A 20,519-nucleotide genomic window follows, 5' to 3' on the forward strand; every position below is an offset into this window, starting at 1 on the left:
GGGGGTCGGGGGGGCCGGGGGATTAATACATTATTGCTTGTACTGAGTGTATACCCTTTTCATGCTTATGCTCATTGGTCCTGCGTGGTGATGCGGGAAGATGTTTCTTTACTCTGTATTATGTCAGTACTTGAATAAAACTTTGTTCTGGAAAAATTAAACCATGCCATTTATAAAGATTGAAAATATTGAATTCAATGTTCATTTTTCAGATACCTTGAGATGTCTTTGCTTTTCCTCTAGTATTGTGAAATATTATTTTCTTTCCCTGTTAGACAATACTTTACAAACCAGCATTTCTGAATCAGTCTCTTAGCACTCACATTAAGAAGGCACAACCTATTGGTTTTGCCAATGTTGTTATTGTTTTTACTCTTGGAACTGAGTAAGAAGTGTAGCAGCTGTCCTTTCTAAATAATCTCCTTGTGCAGCGTTTTGACTAAGTTAGAAACAAAAAAGAAACTCTTAACTTGAATTGCTTTTTAAGATGAAAACATTAAGGCAATAATGTGCGTTAGTAATGATATGCTAGCATTTATTCTATAGTCTATAGTCAGAGAATAAGCCCCATAAGTTGATCGAACATACCTGAAAATTTCAGGAAATGTCAGGATACAAAGGGCTTTGCAAATTGTAACAGGTTATATCACTGTCTGTGTGATAGTACAAGACTCATGTTAGCCAGTGACCATTGAAATGAATGCTGGCTGAGTTTATGTGTCTAAGAATATTGTTAACAAAGGATCTATTAAAAAACATATTGTGACATGTAATTCGTAATATGAAAATGACAAATTAATTTTGGGACTAATTCATCAAGGGCAAAATTATCAAGGTGCAGCCCATGCTTTTGAGCGTAAACATTAATACATAGAGCATTACGTTGTAAATAAAAACACATTTGCATTTTGTTTAAATTACACTGTTGAAAGATAACACAGCAATGTAATTTTTTTTCTTTTTACAAAATAGGTGCCTTATAGGCTTGACAAAAGTCAAACTCACATCATGGCTTCTGATGCTAGTTACATGCTTGAAGCAGCCCTCGAGCAAATGGATGACATCATAGCAGGTAAGCTGTTTTATTTTCAATATTTTTTATTTTCAGATTAAATGTTTTTCTGTACCTATGGTGTTTGTTGCTTCTATTTTTAAGACGTTAATTTGATCAACACAAAAAAAATCACACACATGCCAACATATGCAATGTAGTAGTAGTTTACATGTGTTTTTTATCCCGCTTTCAGTAGGTATGGCAAATCTGATACAACATTGATTACATTGGTAAACATTATAGCATTTTTTTTATAACCAAATTGTGTTGTTTTTAACCTCGAACACAATGATAGTACAGTCACAACTATTGTTTCAAAGACAACACTTTTTGTCGCTAGATCATCTTGAACAATCATCCGAGCCCAAACCATAATACTTCCACCATTTACCCCAAATCTGCCCATGCTTCTGTGGTAGTCTCTGGCGGCATAAATGGGCTGATCCTGCTGGCACACCAGTCCAGCCCTGCCTGTCACTTGGTCAGTGAAAGAGTGTTCTTGGCGTTCCATTTCCGGGCAGTGTCTCGTTTGGCAATCAGTGAGGCAACCCCGATAAATACATATTACAGTGTTGGTCCCCCCCCCATCCCCTCTAGGAGGCCCAGGAGAGCAGTTGTGGGTGAGCGTTCTATTGGTCTGTCCACGACCAATGAGAGTTCACGCCCTCTCTGTCGCCAGAACCCTGACAGCACAGCACAGGAACATCCCATGTTATGTTAATAAGAACTTTTATAGCGCTCGTTCACCAACGGTGTAGTTAAACTGGACCAGTTTGAGGTGCGTGGAGATGGTGAGTTCCCAAGGGGCCATCAGGACCTCTCTCCAGTCTGCATCCTCAAGTTCACCCATCCACGCCTCACACTTCAGTTTCTGCACTGGTTCGGGCGTTAAGGAACAGGGATTGGTAGATCTGTGAGATTGAGCCTCTAATGAGCTAAGCAGTCAACGGTTTGTAAATGTAAATTGATACTTGTATAGCGCACTACTCACCCGCAAGGGTCTCAAGGCGCTTGTACGAATACAGCTGTGGAACCCATCCTGGCTTTCCCTGTGAGGGATCCACTCCTGGGCACCCCCAAGGTGGAGGCCAGCCATCCTTAGCGTTGTGGGGGCCGTTTAGGCTTAAGGGGGCAATATCAGGAATGGGGATTGTCCTTGTGGGGATGTGCGATGTGAGAGCGTGTCACAATGGTATGTACTTGTGAAATTAGGTGTGGGAGAGTGGATATTTTTCCTTTATTTCTTGAAACAATTAAATACAATTTCCTGTCCACACATCCCAATAAGGGTAATTCCAATTCTGTCACATTTGGCGAACCTAGCCAGCCCCTTTTGAGGGGTTCAATCCTGTCTCCTGCCAAAGAGGTGTCATGCCCGTGAGTTTGTATTCCCATCCTGTGAATCAGAGCGCCACCCTCGAACTGAGAAAACCACTCACATGACCTCTGGAAGGGGCCACGGTTCAATTGCCAAAGCAAAGAGAAGGGGAAGAGGCGGACGCTTGTCGGGTGACTCTTCAGATAGGAAAGGTTGAGGAAAGGGTCCAATTTATCTGAACCTGTACCAGTGGGCAAGAATACAAATGCTTAATGAGTCCCCAGCTCAGAAGGCTCTAAAACAGTACTTAGAAAGGACCACAAAGACCTTCTAAAAATGTATTAAAAGTATGGCCAAAGGGTGTTAAAGGCGGTGCTTTTGGGAAAGGGCCATCTGGACTATGCGTATGCAGTGTCAGGGGCTGCAGGCTAACATCAAGCCACACTGTTCAGGGTGGATAAGGTAGAGCAGAGTCCATTGTACCTAATTGGCCGGGACCTTTGCAGATATTTTAATGTCGGAATTAATGGGAGAGATGGTCTATGTGAGGCACAGTGGTTCCGTGGTTAGCTCGCTTTAGGAATTGTCACTATTTTGGCGGTGTGCAGCTCCGGGGGAAAATCCCCTGTCCCCAGGCCCTTTGTGTACAGGCCAGCAGTTGGGGGGCCAGCATACTAGAGAATGCATGGTAGTATTCAATGGGCAAGCCATCTGGGTCCAGAGTCTAACCAGAGGGCATATTTGACCGAGCTGCATCAGTTTCTTCAGTTTCTTCAACTGTGATCAGCTGGTCCAACTCATGGGCGAGTGCTTAGGGGATCTATGGCAGGTAGACTTTAGTCAGGAGCATGGGGTCTTGGTCTATTGGCATACAGCTCTCTGTAGTAATCAGCAAACACTGAATCTATAGCAGGAATGCATGCGCTGTGGCATCATTCAGTGGCAGCGACTCAGGGGACCACTCTGGAAGTCATCTCCCTGGTGGTCAGCTAGTAAAGCAGATTCCTGGACTTGTCTCCATGCTCGTACACCTACTGGGTTGTTGACGTCCAACACTGTTGGGCCTTTTTTAATCAGATTTGTTTCAACAATGTCCTTTCCATTGCCAGGCGGCTGGTAAAATCTGTCTAGGCCTGTGGAGGGCCTGACGTTCAAAGGCGAGGATGTAGGTATCTAAGGCAATGATTTGAGCCAGCTTCTCTCTCTCTCTCCTTGCTCCGAATATACCCTTTCACTAGCCATCTAATTATGGGTTTGCAGGCCACCCAGAGGGTGTCCACCAAAGTCACAGATCCCCGGTTAGTCTCAAAGTGGGATTGGTGCTCGGATTCTATATATTCATAGCAGTTTGGGGCGACTAAGTACCAGGCGTTCAAGCACCACAAAGGTTGTTTAGCTGGCTCTGAGAACCTCAACCATAGAATGAATAGTGTGTGAACAGATATCCCTCTTGTAAGGTGTCAACCCTGGACAGCTGCAGGGCATCTGTTGCCAGGAGTAGTAGGAAGTCAATATGCTATGCTGTGTTGTTGGACGCAGAAGTGTGAGTGTACACAGAATCCAAGTAGTGCCATGCTCTCCACGCGTCACAGAGCCCGAGATAGTTCATCCAGGCGTGGAGCCGATGGGACTTGGCCCTCTGCCCTGGCCATGGATTGCCAGAAGAATCAATATCTGGGTGGGATACTGCATTAAAATCCATTCCAATATTGGTGGTGCCCTGTGGAAAACTGCAGGGGTTTGGTCAAGGAGCACAGTGTGAGGGAGAGCAACAAATTCGGGTCATAGGCTGACATTATAGTGCCTACCTTCAAACAGACTCTCAATCTTGATGACCATCCTATAGGGATCTAAGTGTGTGTTGGTCACAGCCAAGGGAAACCTTTTCAATTGCTGAATGGCAGTGCCCCAAGACATTTGAGGAAACCCTGAATGATAAACCCCGGTTTATCATTCATACCTCCTTTTATAGAAATGGGCTGTGTCCCCCATTAAGTGGGTCTCCTGCAACATCTGTACAGCAGGGGTGAACCGATTGGTGTACCAGAGAACTACGGTATGCTCGATGCGGTCCAGTAGACTCTTTACATTCTAGGACATGACCTGGACTTCTGTCATTCAAGCAGCAGGCCCGATAGGTGGAAACTGCTACTGGGCAGGCACGTTAGTGCTCCGTCAGAGTTCTGGTGCTTCAAACCACAGGCACCAATAGGACCAGACAAAGTGGGCAAGAGATTGTGGTGTCTGTGACTGAAAAGCTGTAGAAGAAAACCAATACAAACAAATGTAACTCCCTTTCCCTTCAACTGCCCAACTCCCCATGCATCTAACCCTGAAGCAACTGTTGCCCTAAACTTATACATAACGCAACCTCAAACACAAAACTCAACAAAGACATATAATGAAGGGAGAGGTTCCTCTTTTGCTGGATTACCTGCCAAAACCAGCACTGATGAATAGCACATTGTAAGAAAATCACTGTTCCCCCTGTGCGGGTGATTTGCGACCAAGTAGGAGAAGCAAAATCCTACAGAGCATCATGGTGGGTTCCTTTTGTTGCCAGACTGTGAGCCGAAGAGCTCAGGCATTCTCATGAGCTTCGTAGCCTCATTGTCTCCACCAGTGGACAGAGTCTCTGTATCCGAGCCAGAGGAGCCCTGGCGATCCTATGTATGAGCATGGTGGCTGTGGAATTGTGTTTTTTTCCTCATAGCTTGTAGGTTCAGGCAGAGAGAGATCCTTGGAGCCTTAGGCCTGTGGTCTTCCTTTTCTCCATGCAGTCCAGTCTTTCCCCTCTGTTGCCCACTCACAGGCCTGCTTGAGAGTCTCAAAGAAGTGTTCTGTAGATCATTTTGCTTATACTGGAGATTACGGGCATGGAGTTTTGTTTGATCTCATCAAAGGAGTGCCAATGCTGTTGGGAAGACCATGTGTAGGGAGGAAAAATCATCATACAAGAGTCCTTAAACCTAAGGTCAGGCCGGCTTCTGGCCTCCCACAGTATGGTATATTTGTCTCAATAGTTAAGGGTCTGGGCCATCAGTCGGCTTTGCGGACCCTGGGAGCTGAGATCGAAGAGATCATTCCACCACAAACCAGGATGACAGCTTGTCCTTGGGGATCCAGAACAGCAGCCATCGCTCCAGATAGCGCTCCATGTCAGAAGTGTCTGAGTTCTCTGGGAACCCAGCAAATCGAAGATTGTTCCTACGTGAACTGTTTTCAGCATCTGCAGCACGTTATAAAATGATCTGCATTGCTGTGAGTAGTTTTGAGCCCTGTTTTTTAAGGGTGGCCACGTCATCCTTCACTGAGGACACCCAGGCCTAAGTCTCTGTACCCCGGCTGGCAACGCTCCAAAGGTCTTAGCGCAGGAGCTCCTCGGTCCGCCGAAAAGCACTGCGCTGGAACCCCAGCAGCACCAGGCAGCCCCTGATAGCAGGTGTGCCAGGGTTGTGGATGTGAGGGTTTAAAGGGAGTGCGGTGGTAGCGGATGGCAACGGATGAGTGAGGAGGTCTGGAGCAGTTTCAGTTTGCGACTGCCATCTTGGCTGAAGCGCCACCAACATTACAGATTTTAAGGTCTGGCTTAATGAATGAATCTTCAGGCAACTTTTGAAGGTCTTTAAAAAAAAGTGAATAGGGTGCAGCAAGGGGAATTCCTGATTTATGCTTCAAGAATTAGTTTAGTTCCTTTTTTACAATAATGTAGGATGTTTTCAATGTTGCAAACTAACGAAAGTCCTTTAATTCCAGTAATTAGACACATTGTGAATTTGTGGGTACCTTTCACAAACAACGACTTTTATGCATGGACGTGGTAGGCGTTCTGTTGAAATGTAAATGGGTCACTGCTGCAAAGAAGGGTGGACGGCAACTTTGGTCTTGCGTCAGGTTTACAAGGGCCTCATGTACGAGGGGGTCCATGGAGGATCCCGGCATGGCTCAAAGAGCTTCCAGCATTTCCTCAACTGTAATCTGCGTATCTAACTCCTATGCGTCCTCTGACAGGAGCTGCGGAAGCACCAAGTCTCAGACAACTGGGAAGTACAATCTGCTGTTACTCCAGGGTCTGCAGTGTAGACCTGCTGTAGGTGCTGCTGGAACAACTCTAAAACACCATCTCTGGTGTGAACAAGTCTCCCTCCCTGAGCAGTTAGGGCGGTGGTCTTCGTGGTAGCCTGCTCCCTTCATAATATTCAGGCCAACAAGCGACCCGATTTGTCACCCTTGGCATGTAACTGCTAGGGATAACGCGTCAGGGTATACCTGTCCAGTCTATCCCAAATACCAGCCAAGCACTCGCTTCGCTCTCGCTCCCTGTTCCCCATTTCCGGGTCTGCTGGGTTTTCCTCCTGTATTGCAGCCAACACCGTCTCATCTCTATCAATCTCCCCAAGCAATTGTCTCCTCATCTTGCATACAAGCCCATACCCACTCCACGAGTTACTGCTTTTAGGGCTTCCCACTCAGTGGCCCTCCCAGTCTCCCCACCCACCCCCAGTTTAACTCTGGATAGTCTGTGATTGTGCTAAAGTAGTCCTCCCCACTTGATCTTCTAAAAGGTCAGTCGGGAACCTCCATCACCTGGGGCCCAAGATAGGAGTCCCCCACCTCACTGTGCATCGCACTGGCGAGTGATTAGACAAAAAGTGCACCGAATGGGTCACCTCTTCCCCGGGGAATGCCGGTGCATCAGACACCAGCAGTCTATCTAATCTACTCTGAGTTCCATGTGTCAGAGATTGGCAAGTAAACAATGGAAGTGTGGGATGAGTCTCCCTCCATATATAATGAATCCCCAAATCCTGCATGACCTTATTAAGCATTTAAGTCATTCTAGCTTTCAGGCCAGCCTTCGGGGGGGATCTATCAAGTGTCAGATCAAGCACACAATTAAAGTCGCCCCTCCAGATGAAAGGAGCATCTGCTTCATTGGTAAGTAATTCCTGTGTGACCTGGAAAAATGAAGGGTCATCTATATTGGGGGCATACGAATTCAGTACTCACTATATGTCACCGTAAATGGGCTGTCCAGGGCCACCCAGACCATGGTAGCCCTAGCGTAGGTAGAACAGAAAGAATTAAACATCTGGTCTCGCCACTTCTTGGCTACTCTAATCGCTCCTCAGTCGTCCAGGTGTGTTTCCTGGAGGCAAGCAATCAAAACATGGTGACATTTAACAAAATTTAACACCCTGTGTCGCTTAGTACAAGTGCCCAGTCCCCAACACATTCCAGGTCAGAAATGTATACTCCATACCCATTAAGGAGTGTACTCACTTCAGACACCAGTGCCGAATCCTGCCCACCCCTGCATCCACCACTACAGTGCACACCTTCAGAACACACCAGCCCATTGAACAAACAACCCCCAGTCCGATCCTCTATCCTCTTCATCAGTACCATGACTTTGGTGTTTTAAGTGCTGCGGAGGGTGCCACGGCGTAGTGTATTGCGTGATGGTGTTGGTTGCCCCGCGCTAGGGCCTCTTTATCCGTACCCATGGTAGCTTGTAACCAGACTCACATCCCACATAGACTATGAGCCCCACTCTCTCTGCCTCACTGGCACATTAAACAGGTCCTGCCTCTGTTTCAGGTGGCCAGCTACCGTCTATTTTGTGCAGACCCCCTTCATTCCAGCTGGCCCAAGGATCCCAGTCCTTCTCCACAGGGATCAGCCTCGGTTCAGATTCAGATAAAAGTGGTATACCTCTCCCGAAAGTTGACCCACGCCTTGTTCTAGTTCGAGACTCGCTTTTATACGCTGCCTCCACACTCAGCTGACATCAGATTCAGAGTTCTGTATCTTGAGCACCCCTGCGCCTGTCCTGGATGACTCTCTCACCCAACAAGGTCCATGTGAGTCACCCGCTCAACTCCTGCAGGGCTCCGGACTTTCCACCGCCTCATCTGCTACCACAGGAGCCCCTCTGTGCCACGACCACGGCTCGCAAAGCTCCTTCGTGGTGCAGACATGGAACCTTTCCTCACTCGCCAGCTGGCGAGTGTTTGCACCCCGAACACCAATTCTCACAGCGTAGAGTCTGAACTTATGCTTTGGGCCCACCTTTGGATCTCCTTCAGTTCTTTTTCCCCCCTGAGCCCAGAAGCATGTCCTGCCTCGACTCCCAGTGCGCCAAGCTTCACCAGGATCCCTCTAGTGCCCCTGCTGGAGCTCCAGGCGAGTCCTCTCCTGAGGTCCCGCAGCGGATAGTCACCATAGCTGCCAAGCGGCCTGCGCAGGTCTCCCAATCACGCTGCCAATATGGCGCTAGACGGACACCCCGTCTCAAGTTTCCAGTCTGGCCCGATCCGGCACCGATCGCCTCCGCTCGCTCAAGCGGGGCTCACCTTGCCTCGCTGCTGCTGTGTCGACCCCACTGCGGTAGACTTAGCTTCAGGGGGGGTCAGCTGTTCACCTGCTGAAGCCACGGGGCTCTCCAGTTACTCGAAGCGCAGTTCCCCCGCCGGTGCAGCCACAGGAGCCCCTCTGTGCCACGACCACGGCTCGCAAAGCTCCTTCGTGGTGCAGACAGGGAACCTTTCCTCACTCGCCAGCTGGCGAGTGTTTGCACCCCGAAAACCAATTCTCACAGCGTAGAGTCTGAACTTATGCTTTGGGCCCACCTTTGGATCTCCCTCAGTTCTTTTTCCCCCCTGAGCCCAGAAGCATGTCCTGCCTCGACTCCCAGTGCGCCAAGCTTCACCAGGATCCCTCTAGTGCCCCTGCTGGAGCTCCAGGCGAGTCCTCTCCTGAGGTCCCGCAGCGGATAGTCACCATAGCTGCCAAGCGGCCTGCGCAGGTCTCCCAATCACGCTGCCAATATGGCGCTAGACGGACACCCGGTCTCAAGTTTCCAGTCTGGCCCGATCCGGCACCGAACGCCTCCGCTCGCTCAAGCGGGGCTCACCTTGCCTCGCTGCTGCTGTGTCGACCCCACTGCGGTAGACTTAGCTTCAGGGGGGGTCAGCTGTTCACCTGCTGAAGCCACGGGGCTCTCCAGTTACTCGAAGCGCAGTTCCCCCGCCGGTGCAGCCGGATCGCATCTGAGAGGCGTCCACCTCCACCAAAGCTCTCCCCAGTGGTGCCAATCTCACCGCCTGGAAGGGGAGGAGGGAATATTTGATGGCAGACCACCAGCCGCACTCTGCAGCGAACCTCGGCCGCCGCAGGCTCCAGCCAGCCTCCGAGCTCGCTCACGCCCCACCAGGCCGCTGTGTCGCACCAGTCTGTCTCCGTTTGGGCTCAGCAATAGCAAGTCAGCAGCACCTCTCCACAGCTGCGCTACCGGGCAGACGACGTGTCCCGGGTGCACCAGTGAATGCCGGTCACTATGCGATAGTCCAGGATGTCGGACACTTCCAGATTTCAGGATTAATGAAGGGTTATAGCCTTCGGGCCGGCCGGGAGCTCGAAAGATCACTTCCTGTCAGGCATTTTACTAGGCCACGCCCCGAAAGGAGCCACATCTTTAAGTTTTTCCCAAAACCTAGTAGGTTTGGATTATTCCTTAGATATAGTGACAAGTTGTTCCACATTTGAGCAGCTTTGACTTGGAAAGCTCTGCCTCTGTCGTGTTTTTTTAAAAGGGTGTACAGATATCAGGTGGGCATCAGATGACCTCAGCCTTCGGGCTGGTATGTAGGGTGTAATCCTTTGCTGTAAAGCACTGGGCTCTGTACCATTCAACAAACTATGAAGTATACTTGGGGCCTTGAATGTGCACTGCTCCTTTAACTGAAGCCACAGAAGTTCCTGCTACACTTTGGTTACAGAATCCCTTGTCCCTTTCTTTAGCGCTAGTTTAGCAGCCAGCAACTGGATCCCTTGAAATCTTTTAAGAAAATATTTTGGACATCCTAAAAGTAATGTGTTGCAATAGTCGAGTCTGCTCATTATAGAGGCCTATACCCCAAGTCTCCTGAAAGGGTGTGGTAACATCGCTACAATTTTCTTTAAGATTCTTAATAGACCATAGACTTATCTAGTGAGATTATCAGTTGGGTATGGTCTGCATAATTTACAAATGATATCTCAAAAGATTTAATCAGGGTCAGCAGAGGCCTTAAATATATGTTCAGCAAGATAGGGCTCAAATCAGAACCTAGCTGAACTCTGTAGTTAATATACTTGTAATCGAATAAATATAGCGGTAGGGTTATTGCCTGGCAACTGTCTGATAGGTAGGATATGAACCATTTGAGCATCACACCTCTTATTCCGATCTCTTTCAGACGTGTCAGCAGAATTTCATGATTGACGGTGTCAAATGGAACCGATAGGTCCAAAAGGACCAGCACTGTCTTAAGACCACCATCAATTTGCATCCTCACTTCATTAGATGCTATAATTAATGCAGACTCTGTTTCATGGACTGGCCTGAAGCCAATCTGTTCTGGTTTGAGTAAGTAATTTTCTTCTAGAAAAAATGCCCAGATGTTACTGAGGTATTTTTCCAGTACTTTAATTAGAAAGTGGAGTCTCGATATGGAGCAGTAATTGCTGGATTCTTGAATATCTGCCAGTGGTTTTTTTAATAAAGGGGTGACCAGAACCTTCTTTCAGTCTCTTGGAACCATCCCTGTGGCAAGGGATGGTTACATATCAATCTTAGTGTTGGAAGGAGGTTGTCCGACCTTCGTTCCAGGTGGAATAGGGTCTAGCAGTGAGCCCGACGAAATCGATGCAACAATGGACCTAAAATTTGTGTCTTTTAGGAGATCCATTTCTTCTAGGTATTTTTCGGTGAGGCGTCTTTGGGCTAAAATGTAATTCTTGTCCCTTTCACTAGGTTCTTTCTTTTGATTCGGCTTAACCTGCAGCGTTGTTTCCACCGAGAGGAGCATTTCTCTCCCACCTCATGCAGTTGGCTGTAGGTACATCAGTTTTCCTTGCATTGTAATGCACGAGGGAATTATTCCATCTCTAAAGTGCACTGAATTTGTAACCATTAAATTCTTGATCTCATACACGCATTGTATACAGAAAGCAATTTCTTTAGGTTTCATCTGCTGGCTTGAGAAGTCGATTGTTATTAAAATATAAACTTAAAAGGGTTTTACATCCCGCCATCTCTCTCCTTATTGGTTCCTGTGTGTGTCACTTACCTTTCCTCCAGTTCTATTGGCTGCAGAATATTTTCCTGCATTTACCAATGCTTCTCTTATCAGTTTCCCGCCACTGAAATATTAACATCCGCTTTGGAGCTATATTTTCATAAAGGTTTGCCTTTTAGTCTTGCCACATATTTAGATCACAATTTGTCACCTGGAGAGATTAAGTGACTTGCATAGAATCACAGGATGGTGTGCGGCGCCGCTGAGTCTCGAACTGAGATCCCAAGCTCTCGAGTCAGCAGCTCTGACTGCTGCACCACACCCTCTTCACTCCTGTGTTATCTGTCAGGTAGCTCTTTCATTCTCTGAGACGATGTATGATGAAAACAGCTGTTTATTTATACATAGATTAAACCGGTGCATTGCCATTGATTATTCTTGCTGCTGGAGGCTATTTAGGTCAAGCTTACAGGCTGCGTGCATGCCCTGCTCGGCAAGGCATGCTGTATTTGAGTATGCACTGGAAGCCCCGCCCACTCTGCGCCCATATTTGTCATTGGCTTGTGTCATTGTCCTTCGTAAATGCTGGCTTCTGAATCTTAAATAGGCTTGTTAGTCCCTTCTTGGTACCGCCTTGTCTGCATGTTACCTCCCATAACGACTCGACCTTTTCCTTGGTCTGCAATATATGTCAGTGAGCACTATTTTGTTTATTGACTAAGGGGGACAATGGCAGCTGCTGTTTGTATGGCGTTCTGCCACGGTACTATAGTGATGCTTTTGAAAAAATAATTTTATTACTTTTAAGAAGGATGTGGCGTCCGCTTCAGGGACACTGTACTTTCTTTCAGCTTTTATTTATTTTTTAATAAACCTGCATGCTGAGCTTGGCGCCCACTTTAGGGACGCCGCACTCAATTTCAATATTTAGTGTTTACCTTTAAATGTAGAGCGTGGCACCTGCATCATGGACACCGCACTCTGCAGTATAATAGGTCTCGCTTTTGCCAAAGTTTGACCTATTGGTATTGTAAAAGACAATGCCTTTTAATATTATAAAAGGCATTGCTATTTATAATGCCAATATCAAATTTCGCAATTGCGAGACCTATTGCATTGTAATTGCTTGTTTTTGCGTTCTTGTCGGGAATAGTGTGCGTCTCGCACATAAATGTACACATATATGACTACTGGCAAGAATAACGGAATACAGCTTAAGGCAAAACAAGCATTAGCTAAGCTAAAAGCACAAGTTTTCATGCTTTGGCCCATTGATGCCAGACCTATTGGCCTTGCTAATGTTTGTCTGTATAGTCTCTGGGATTCTGGTTCTGGTACTGGAGAATTGCGCAAACGGAAGGTGTAAGACTTAATGTAGAAAGTTATGTTGGCCAAAGGAGCAGTTATTCTTGTTTTGTCACTTATAATAGTGATTTGTGAGAATAATACGGATAATGCACTCTAATAATTGTTGTTGCTGTTGTGTGATATTAAAAGAGTCAAACAGATTTTACTGCAGTCTCCGCAGAAATAAAAAAATGGCCATCAATGCAAAAATGGTGAAATCTCCTTCCAAAACAATTTGCAATACATGCATTGCTTTTAAACAAGTATTAACGATAAATCTCCATGAATAACCCTAATGATTCCCTAGTTAGAGATAAATTTAGAGCAAGAGCTCACATAATTGGAAAAAAATGAATTCAAAAGCAGAAGAGAGAGGTGCTTTCGCATCACCACTTTATGGTCTTTGGTCAGCAGTTGTGCTATTCTATGTAGCAGTTCCATTACTGATAACATGACGGAGACGTTAACGCATGCTGTTTGCCAACTAGAGTAGCATGAGGCTTTGCATAAGAGCATTGGGTTCAATGCTGCTCTGTAATGCTTTATCTTGTAATCAGTTAATAGTGCTGTGTGTGCGTTCTTGAGTTTGTACTCTTAAGGGCATATGTATCAAAGGATACATTTGCGATTCTCAAATAGCCATTTTTAGAGAATCGCTATTTAAGAATCGCAAAACGCTATGTATATAGGATTTGCAAATAATTTTGAGAATCCTACAAATCGCAAATTGTGATTCGCAATTAAGAAATACCTCCCCATTCATTCCCAAGGGCCTAAAGGCCTGTAGGAATGGATGGGAAGACATTCTCAATTTGCGATTCTCAATTGGAGAATCGCAAATGGAGAACGCAATTTCAAGGGTGCCAGGGTGTCAAAAGAACACCCTGTTGCACCCCTGAAATGTACATGTGTGCACATGTGGCACACATACATGCCCTAATGGCATGTATGTGCACCACATGGCACTTTGAAAAATTCAAAAAAGTACATTTTACAAAGAAATCACAAATTACCACCAACTTGAATTTGGTGGTAATTTCCGATTTCTTAAGGAGAAATTGCATAACTTGGGTGCTTTTTACATTGCATTTAAGGAATCTCAAATTGCGATTCCTTAAATGCCTTCTCAAAATAAGGAATCACAAATTTTGCGATTCCCTATTTTGCGAGGGCCTTTTAGGGATGATACATCCCAAAAGGCTTTTTCCTGTTCGTAAACGGGCCGATTCTGAGAATCGACCAGTTTGTGAATGGGAAATGGGCTTCATACATGTGCACCTTAGGCACATATGGAAATATAGTGGTGAAGCAGCTGCTCTAGTCAAGTTCATTGTAGTGCAGATACTCCCTGCACATCATGAGCCCTTTGGTCCATATGCACATTATGGTGCATGCGTAGAGGGCAGCATGATTGAGGTTGGTGCACTGGGATGGCATCAGCCAGGGAGGGCAACTGGTAGTATTAATTGTGTGGCTGTTCAAGTGAGGTCAGTAGCTGAGTGTCTGTGCATGAATAGTATGACGGGGGGGGGGCCGAGACTCTGCTAGCTAGTGTAACTGGTGCTTGGTGGTACAGTAAAGCCAACCAATTATGAACATAAAGTGATCTGTGAGGGTGATTGGATGTGGAGGGTGCATGCTAGCGGTCATGGAGTATGTTCTTAAAAAATAAATACATGGGCTGCCTGGTTCATTAATGACCCCACCCGGTCAATGGACAGTGATACTTGGAAAAGTAGACCACAACGCGTCACAAGCGGAGGAAGTGGACTGCATTCCGGAGCAATTGTTACAGCATTATTTCAAGAGTAAAACTCGTCCAATATTCAGTAATCATACAGTTAGGACACTGTTTTGTCAGCCATGGCCTCAATGAAAATATGAGAGTTGTAAAATCGCTTTTGGCGGAAATGCAAAACACCACAAGGACAGACCTTGATTAGTTGTATTTTTAAATGATTTTGAGCAGAATGAAAAACAGCCATGGGTGGCGAGGAGGAGGTTTGTTTTTCAGAACATTAGCCGAAATGGCTTCATTTGAGAATCTCTCAGATTGAGTTATATACAATGCAGAAAGCAGTGACATGACAAAGGATATAATTTGAAGTAATGATGACTGAAGTTGGCACAATGAAATAATAAGCAATTATTTTCAGCTTAGATCATGGCAATTGAGTCTCATTTGGTAGAGCATCTACAGAAGTAAAAAAAATCCTATTCTTGTGTGCATCACTGTTGCCCTTTGTTATGTTTCAAAGTATTACTTAAAAGGACCCTATCAAATGTTGCTCACCCTCAAAAAATAAATCATACAAATGTAGCGCTAGAACAAAACACATAATAGGCAGTGACATACTGGGAAATCGTGCATTTGGAGTAGTTATTTGATTTCATTTTGCTTTAAGTATCTGTAGAGTTCCAAATAATGTCAGTTTCGAGTATGTCTTTGCTGATCCTGGGCAGATATATCGAGCTGCCTTTACTTTGAAATACCGGTGTGTAATGCAGGCTTGAATGAATCTCAAAAGGAATCTAGGTAAATCCAGATGCTGATACTTGGTATAATTTTCAGTAAAAAGTATATCATAAACCTTGTTTTCTTAAAGTATAGGATGATTGTTTTCATGGTTAGTCTAGATTACCTGTGGTGGCTAGGTAAAGCAATTCCTGGCCTACTTATTATGTTTTATGTATTTCAATTGCAAATCAAGGCCACTGTATTTTAATGTATTTGTTATACGACAGTTTCTCTTGAGTGCAAATAACCAGTAAAATAAATGGGTTTGCTAGATGTAAATACTTCATAATCATGTGAGTCCCCAAATGGTGAATGATGTGAGTTGGGTTAAAAATAGACTGCTTAGTGAACAAGTGAAGGTTTTATCCTGCATGCATTATCCCGTGATAACAATGCTCAGGTGCACGAGAGTCGTTATGGGAATAAAGTTAAAATATGTGAGTTTCTAAATTCAAATGTTGGTTAGTGTTAATGTCCAGACTGACAGGGCTAGAAAAAAAGGCAACCTACACCTGTGAGTATGTTGCACATATAATTTTACTCCTATTACTTTTGGCTATTCACCATTTACTAATGTAAAGAAACTCAAAAGTGTAACTGTACATGTCTCCACCCTCTGAAACAGGTGGAGCCGAATTTGAGAGAGTCAATTACTGCTGCCTAAAAGGACTAGTCAAATCACCACATTTGACTAACCACTGATACTGCCAAATCCTCCTTTAGAAAATAATGGCGACAGGGACTTAAAATAGAACCCCATAAAGGAAAAAATGTTAAATTAAAATAACCTATTTTGAAATGGTGAAGGGAACTTGACTGGTGCATGAATAGATAAAAGTCAGTATACAAAGTCAGAGGCTGTCCTCAAAAGTATATAAAGATCTTGAAGAAATTGGCAGATTAAGAGGGAATCACCATTGTTCTAGGAGATCACAGTAGTTTGTGATATTAACAGAAACCTGCAAGTACGCAGACTGCCATGAGCTCTCCTGCCGAGGAGGGGGATCTTTGGGATGGAGTTTTGCGGTAAATTTGAGAGAAAAGCCCCATTGTTGCACTATTACTTTGTTCAAAAGTTTAAATATTATTAAATCAAATATTACTTTAACCGCATCGCTGCTGCGCATTTTCCCCTCCTGTGCTGGAAATTTGTGATCATCAGTGTATCATGACGAGCTCAGCTCGTCATCAGCACAGCTCAACTGTGCCTCATGACGAGCTGAGCTCGTCATGAGCATGAAAAATATTTAAATATTTTTTACATTTTATAAATAGCTGTTTTGTTAAAAAGAATTGACTTACTTTCTGTGTAATTCTGTTCACAACTGTTACTGATATATAATAAACAGATTTAAACATTTTCAATCTTTACACAATTAATGCTGAATATATTAATTTAAAGAGATTCAAATTTAAAATATTTATATTAAATATTTCATTAAACATTAAGTCAGTGCTGTAGATTTTTTATTTTGTTCTACATAAACATAAATACATTAAATTAATGTACGTAAATGTTTAACATAAAATATATTTAGTTTTCTTTTTTAAAGTTTAATAAACTTTTTTAACCTTCCCCATACTTTACCATTGGGGATCTCCCCCTAGTGCTGTAAATCTCCCTCTGGCAAAGTATAAGGAAGAGCAAAAGCCTTCCCTTAAAATCTCTCCATCGGCTAGAGTACATTTATTACAGTTTGGGTCCTTTTTGGCTGAGTTAACTTTACTGTTGCAGTTTGTGACTATGAATTGGCTTGCTCTTATGTGTTTTGTATGCATGTACCTCTACCTAGCCCTCCCTCACCCCCTTCATACTACTCCTTAAACCATTCCCATGTAGTAGTAAATATGCCCCCTTTCCTGAAACTCCCATTGGTCACTACCACATTTACTACCAAATAGTAAACGTACATGTGTGAGGATGTCCTCATAGAAAAGATAGAGCAGGTGGAGATTTACACTTGTAGGTTGGTGAATTGCATTTTCTAGTAATTAAGTAGTACTACTGTAGTATTACTTTACATACTAAAACATGCAGTTTGTGAATCAAGTCCTGTCCGTTTAGGGTCATTTTTAATGTCGGTATTTGGGTTGGGATTAGAGATGGTATTATTGTATTCTAAGGTAGTGGTTGGTGATACTTTTATTATGGGTTATATTTTAGGTACTGTTAGTGTCTTGATTAAGGAAGGGGCTAACTCCAGGATACATGTTGCTTTGCATTTTGGCATTCAATTAGTGTAGGAGCTATAGTAAGGCTTATGATCAGGGTTATGGTTAGTTATTGTTTTGTCATAATTATTATTAAAATGGTGTAAAATGCTAACTAAAACTCGAATACAACAAAGCAGATGGCCCTATAATTTGTCTATGGGCATGTTCATTTCAGTTTTCTCAAATCAAATACGTTCTAGCTCTAAACACCCTGATCAGTCACCTATCTTGGAGGCATTGCAATCACAGATTCTTGCCTTGAGCATATGTTTTAGACATTTTCAAGTCTGTGAGAGCTTCTCAGTTCGAAAACAATGGCCACAAGCTTAAACTCTTTCTCGGCCGACCAGACCAGTAGGCAGAGCTCATCTCTTTGAAGAAGGAAGAACTCTGTTACCTAAGCATTTGCTCTTTTCGCCTTACACTGGACACTCTTACTGACCCAGACTCTACTATTCATCTACAATGAAAACTAGGAGAGTCTGTCAGCAGACAGCTGGTTTTGCTCTAAGATGGATGGTACCTTCCCATTGCTCCTACTTAATTCTTCTTATGGAAAGTATATGTCAGGATAACTAGGAGCCTTACAGATATTCCCAAACAAAATAGTTGCCCTGGTTAGTTTTGTGCCCCCACTTTAGGAAATGTAGATTTAAGCTTTTGTAGTTTGTCTCCTACTTGGCTCCTCCGCTGGGGGCCGTAGAAAATGCTGTGACACCCTTTTCTTTGCACAAGGTTAGTTAACCATTCTTGTTGACTTCCAGTCGCCACCGCAGCTTTGTGATTGGATGGAAACAGAGGAATGACACCAATGTCTTCCTTAGCCATTTCAGAGACTGGAGTTTAATAATTAAAGACAACCGAATTCATTTGACACAGGAAGTCAACAAAACATCACCATGATGCATGGCAGAAGCATTCAAGATATTGCAGTGTACTGGAAGAGAAAACTACATTTCCCTCCAGATTGCTGCTTCTTGGTCCCTAGGTAGCTATGTGATGTCATATAGAATATAGGATGTAGGACATGTTCAACTGGCAACGAGTGTGGGAGTGACCAGGAAAATACCTCAACAACTAGAACAGAGTGCAAACCTACAGTGAAAGCACATTGGCAAGAGATTAGCACTGCAAGTTGTGCTTGATGACATAATGCCTCGATAGGAGAGTTTGCAGTGATGACAAGGTATCCTGGAAGAGCAACGCCAACCCTAAAATAGTCGGTGAAATTTAATGCCCTGCATTTTTAAGCTGCGACACGCGTCATTAAGAGACTGTAAGAGTGCTTTTGGGGCTGTATGAGGCGTATGGGCTATGTGCTATAGAAAGGGACGCACAACATTGTGCTTAAGCCGTTTTGGAGAATTGGGCAAGTGCAGAGTGAAACCAGCCCAAATTCCTGAAGAAAGGCATGTACATCCAGTGTGTGGCCATTTTGAAGGTTTTAGGAATTTCTGCATGCAGTTTGTATAAATGGAAGGAGAATAACAATAACAATAGCATTTGACACACAGCTGTTACAATGCAGACCTGGTTACACAAACAGGAATTGATGCCTGTTAGTGCAATAAATGAAGTGCGTCCATCTTAGGTGAATGATTACAAGTACTGTGAATCTAAGATATCTTGTGGAGGCCATCTCAACAAGTTCAATCTGAATATTGAAGGATATTTGGAATTTATACACATCAAGAGTAAGAAGCACTGTGTTCATCAAATGAAATAATTTACTCCAATGGTATAACAGTGGTGATAGCTACACTATTTGGAATTACAGTATTTGGGCCTAATGCTTTGATAGGCACACCATACTGAGTATTTAGTTTCCCAGTATCTTTTTGGATTACAGTATTGGCACAATGGTATTGTGCACACCTTAGACGTTTTTGGGCCTGTACTACAATGATATTGAATTTGGACTATGGTGAAAGGCACAACATGGAACATTCTGTGCCCGATTTGTAGATTATTGTGAGGGGCACATCTCAGGGCATATTGTGTTGTAGATTAGTGATATTGTAAACACAAAAATACAGACCATGTTTAGGAATAGTTAGTATGCATAGAAATAGATAAGTCACTGAATATATCATAATAAGTAATATATATATATATACATATAAATATTCAATACCAATTGCCCTTAGCAATAAGAGGTCACACAGCAACATTCTGCCATCCGGCTTTCGTCTGCAAACAGCCTGTCACTTGCATCGTGTTTCACAATTTTGCCAACGCGTTTCGAGGCAGGACGCCTCTTCATCTAGGACTGCAATTCACCACATTGAAAGTGCGCATTTGACATATTCACTGCCTTTATTTGTTTCCATGCCCCCAATGGGCGTTACTCCAGGTCCATAGTGCATTATGGGGCATGCAGTTGTCAGTGCGAGTGTTTGTTTGTTCATATTAAAAGAATCTCAACGTGCTGAGAGAAATTATACCTTTTAGTTCATCCTTAAGTAGGCGATGATTGTGAAGGCTGCGTCGTTAAGCATATTAGAACGTTACGCTTTAGGTCCCGATCTGTTCAGAACCAGGCTCCCCCAGCTGGCAAGGGTTTACGTGTCAACTGGTGACGGTGCTCCTCTTCACGGCCGGGCCGCCGTGTAAGTAAATTCAATACCAATTGCCCTTAGCAATAAGAGGTCACACAGCAACATTCTGCCATCCGGCTTTCGTCTGCAAACAGCCTGTCACTTGCATCGTGTTTCACAATTTTGCCAACGCGTTTCGAGGCAGGACGCCTCTTCATCTAGGGCTGCAATTCACCACATTGAAAGTGCGCATTTGACATATTCACTGCCTTTATTTGTTTCCATGCCCCCAATGGGCGTTACTCCAGGTCCATAGTGCATTATGGGGCATGCAGTTGTCAATGCGAGTCTTTGTTTGTTCATATTAAAAGAATCTCAACGTGCTGAGAGAAATTATACCTTTTAGTTCATCCTTAAGTAGGCGATGATTGTGAAGGCTGCGTCGTTAAGCATATTAGAACGTTACGCT

General features: G+C 44.2%; 1 protein-coding gene across 23 annotated transcripts in view; it reads left to right on the plus strand.

The window, feature by feature from the left end:
• The window catches only part of PPFIBP2 (PPFIB scaffold protein 2), a 1,093,831-nt gene that overhangs the window by 355,572 nt on the left and 717,740 nt on the right, over nucleotides 1-20,519 (plus strand). For all 23 annotated transcript variants that reach the window (XM_086955895.1, XM_086955898.1, XM_086955897.1 and 20 more), the window contains one exon: nucleotides 973-1,072. In XM_086955895.1, coding sequence (XP_086812021.1) covers nucleotides 1,009-1,072 — 64 coding nt within the window. In that variant the 5' untranslated portion in view covers nucleotides 973-1,008. The remainder of the gene's footprint in view (nucleotides 1-972; nucleotides 1,073-20,519) is intronic.

This window comes from Lissotriton vulgaris, chromosome 2_1, assembly GCF_964263255.1.
Source record: "Lissotriton vulgaris chromosome 2_1, aLisVul1.2, whole genome shotgun sequence".
In the NCBI taxonomy this organism is placed as follows: Eukaryota; Metazoa; Chordata; class Amphibia; order Caudata; family Salamandridae; genus Lissotriton; species Lissotriton vulgaris.